Source organism: Eimeria mitis, genomic scaffold (assembly GCF_000499745.2).
Source record: "Eimeria mitis Houghton genomic scaffold, Emh_scaff653, whole genome shotgun sequence".
NCBI classification, from domain to species: Eukaryota; Apicomplexa; class Conoidasida; order Eucoccidiorida; family Eimeriidae; genus Eimeria; species Eimeria mitis.
This window is the reverse complement of record NW_013574681.1, coordinates 3,493-7,212: the sequence shown is the minus strand read 5'-3', so window position 1 is coordinate 7,212 and position 3,720 is coordinate 3,493. Positions and strand designations below refer to the sequence as shown.

Here is a 3,720-nt window from a genome sequence, read left to right as displayed (position 1 = left end):
GCCTGCTGCGGCCTCGGGCTGCACTCAATCGCCCGCTGCAGCTGCTGCTGCTGCTGCCGTTGCTGCTGCTTTTGACGATGAGATGGAGGCAGCAGAAGACATATTGGAGCTGCAGCAGCAAGGAGACGATGATGCAGCAGCAGCAGCAGCAGGAAGCACAAGACACAGCAGCAGCAGCAGCAGCAGCAGCAGCAGCGACGACTTCTTTGACGCTGAGACAGCAGATGAAGAGGAAGCAGCTAGCGGCAGTTTGCTGCTCTCCCGAGCAGCAGCAGCAGCAGCAGATTACGATGACCATGGAGACGAAGCAGCAGCAGCAGCAGCAGATGACGGCGACGAAGCAGCAGCAGCAGCAGCAGCAGACAGTGCTGACGATGCAGCAGAAACAGGAGAGGGAGAGTTCTCCGCATATATGGACGAAGACTCCGACGCAGCAGCAGCAGCAGCAGCAGCAGGAGTAGCAGACTCAGCAGCAGAAGAACAAGATGAACCAGCAGCAGCAGCAGCAGCAGCAGCAGCAGCAGGAGGACCAGACGAACAGGACTGGCTGTCTCCTCCCCCTACAGCAACACAAGCAGCACACCGAGCGGTGCTGCGTCGGCTGCAGCAGCAGCGATCTACGCCTGAGGCAGCGCGCTGGCGGGTGCTGGTGAGAGCAGCAGCAGCAGCAGCAGAAGCAAAAGAAAAAACAGAAATAGAACAAAGACACGAGAGGGAGGGGCTGCCCCCCCCCCACGCCCGCACCGTCGATCAGCTCCCCGTCAAAGCCATCACCATTGACGGAGACACCATTCTATACAGACAGGTACGCTCACACACATACAGCTAGCTAGCTAGATAGCTAGCTAGCTAGCTGGGTAGATGGCTAGCTGGGTAGATAGCTAGCTAGCTAGCTGGCTAGCTAGCTGGCTAGCTAGCTGGGTAGATAGCTAGCTAGCTGGCTGGGTAGCTAGCTGGGCAGATAGCTAGCTAGCTAGCTGGGTAGATAGCTAGCTAGCTAGCTGGGTAGATGGCTAGCTGGGTAGCTAGCTAGCTAGCTGGGTAGATAGCTAGGGAATGTCATACATAGCGAACTAGCCTGCCAAACAGCTAGCTAGCTAGCTAGCTAGCTAGCTAACTAGCTAGCTAGCTAGCTAGCTAGGTGTAGATGGCTAGCTAGCTAGCTAGCTAGCCATCCAGCGGCATGCATAAACAGTTACTTAGCTAGCTAGTTTCTTTCTTTCTCAACTTTATTTACTTCATTGATTTCTTCATTTATACATTTATTAATTTATATTAATTTATATATTTATATTTATTTATTTATTTATATTTATTTATATTTATTTATATTTATTTATATTTATATATATGTGTATACAGGCGCTGGACTCGTCGCCTATGTTCATTGACGAGGAGACCTTTGAGCGAATCAAAAGACAGTGGAAAGACAACCCAGAAGAACTCAAACGCATGCAAAAAGGTACGCTGCTGCTGCTGCTGCTGCTGCTGCTGCTGCTGCTGCTGCTGCTGCTGGTGTTGCTGCTGCTGCTGCTGGTGTTGGTGTTGCTGCTGTTGCTGCTGGTGGTGGTGGTGCTGCTGGTGTTGCTGCTGTTGCTGGTGGTGGTGGTGGTGGTAGTGTTTCTGTTGCTGCTGCTGTTGCTGTTGCTGCTGCCGTTTCTATTGCTTGCTGGTTGTACTGCTGCTGCTGCTGCTTCTGCTGCTTCTATCTCTGCTGCTGCTGCTGCTATTGCTGCTGCTGATAGATGTAACAGCACCAGCTGCTGCTGCTGAAGTGTGCACTGCAGCAGCAGCAGCAGCAGCAGCATTCGCTCCTGCATGTGCCCCCGCATGAGCAGCAGCAACAGCAGCAGCAGCAGCAGCAGCAGCAGCCGCAGGAGCAGCAGCAGCAGCAGCAGCAGTTTGTTGCGTGTGTGGGGTGTGGGGTGTCTGCGCATACACCGCAGAAGACAAGGCCAAGTACGGGATCGCCGACTCCGTCCCCGACGAGGATTGGATCCCCATCAAGCGAGACCTCCCCCAGGGCCGTCTCGTTCTCTCTCACGGCCTCATACGTACCCCACAAACCCTAAACCCTAAACCCTAAACCCTAAACCCTAAACCCTTGAAACACTACTCTACTAAACCCTCAAAAACCCTAAACAACAAACCCTCAAAGCTAGCGGGATCGAGAGATGCCAGCTGGTAACTCGTAGCTCTTCTGCTTGCGGAGACTCTTGATGATAAAAAAAATTAGGGTTTAGGGTTTAGGGTTTAGGGTTTAGGGTTTAGGGTTTAGGGTTTGTGTGTGTAGCGGTGAACGTGACGACGGCTGAGGCTGGCTTTGACTATGTGGAGACTTACTACGACCCCAAGCGAGACTACACGTGGTCATACAAGCGCTACAACCCATACAAACTCGTAAACCCTAAACCCTAAACCCTAAACCCTAAACCCTAAACCCTTGAATACACCCTAAACCCTAAACCCTAAACCCGAAACGCTTTCGCTGTTCTAGGGAGATTCACGGACCTCTTGACGGTCGATGCGCATGAGGGTTTAAACCCAAGGGTTTAGGGGTGGAGTGTCTAGCCAGGGTTTAGGGTTTAGGGTTTAGGGTTTACGTGTATAGCCTTGGCGTTGATATATATGTTTTGTGAGTTCAGTGTCAGACCTTCCCCTTAATATTTTAGTGTTTAGCATCTAGCATCTAGTGTTTAGTGTTTAGTGTTTAGGGTTTAGGGTTTAGGGTTTAGGGTTTAGGGTTTAGGGTTTGCATGCAGCCAGGGTCTGGTGAGCCTGAGGAGGAGGTTGGGGTGTCTCCGTCGTACCGCTTAGAGACAGATGAGGACCGCCGCTACTACCTGGAGGAGACAAACCCTCCCCCCAGGGAGAAAGACGATGGCGTGGCCAGACAAGCCACCATGGCTGAAGAAATGATTGCGGGTTAGGGTTTAGGGTTTAGGGTTTACGGGTTAGGGGTTAGGGGTTAGGGGTTAGGGGTTAGGGGTTGGGTGTTGGGGGTTAGGGGTTAGGGGTTAGGGGTTAGGGGGTAGGGGTTAGGGTTTAGGGGTTAGGGGTTAGGGTTTAGGGGTTAGGGGTTAGGGTTTAGGGGTTAGGGAATTAGGGTTTGTTTTTTGGGGGATATTGGTTTTGGTTTTTGTATTGTTAGGGTTTAGGGTTTAGGGTTTAGGGTCTTTGTCTCTGTCTCCTCTGTCTTCGTCTTTATCTATGTTTTTGTCTCCGTCTTTGCTTTTGTTTGTCTCTTTCTCTGTCTTTGTGTCTGTCCCTATCTCTGTCTCTGTCTCGATCTGTATCTCTGTCTGTGTCTTTGTCTTTGCCTTTGTCTTTGTCCTTGTCTGTGTCTGCATCGTTGTCTTTGTCTTTTTGTCTTCGTCTTTGTCTTTGTCTTTGTCTTTTTGTCTGTGTCTGTGTCTTTGTCTTGTGTCTCCTTTATATATATATATAGATAAATATATAAATATATATATTTATCTGTCTCCTTTTGTATTTATCTGTCTCCTTTGTCTGTCTCCTTTCTCTCTATGCTTTGTCTATCTCTTTCATCTGTCTCCTTTCTCTGTCTCCTCTCTCTCTCCTCTTATTATTATCTATCTCCCTTTATTTTTATATATATCTTTATTTTTATTTGTCTCTTTTTATTTTTATTTGTCTCTTTTTATTTTTATCTGTCTCCTTTATCTGTCTCTCTCAATATATATTATAACTTTATTAGATGTT

At 49.1% G+C, this 3,720-nt stretch overlaps 1 protein-coding gene across 1 annotated transcript; it reads left to right on the top strand.

The window, feature by feature from the left end:
* Positions 1 to 82: 82 nt before the first annotated feature.
* EMH_0018810 (aldo/keto reductase family oxidoreductase, putative) lies at positions 83 to 2,930 on the top strand (the record flags this gene model as incomplete). Its single annotated transcript, XM_013501225.1, has 4 exons — positions 83 to 805; positions 1,788 to 1,959; positions 2,294 to 2,400; positions 2,763 to 2,930. The coding sequence occupies 4 exons, from the start codon at positions 83 to 85 to the stop codon at positions 2,928 to 2,930; spliced, it is 1,170 nt and encodes a 389-aa protein (XP_013356679.1).
* Positions 2,931 to 3,720: the final 790 nt, after the last annotated feature.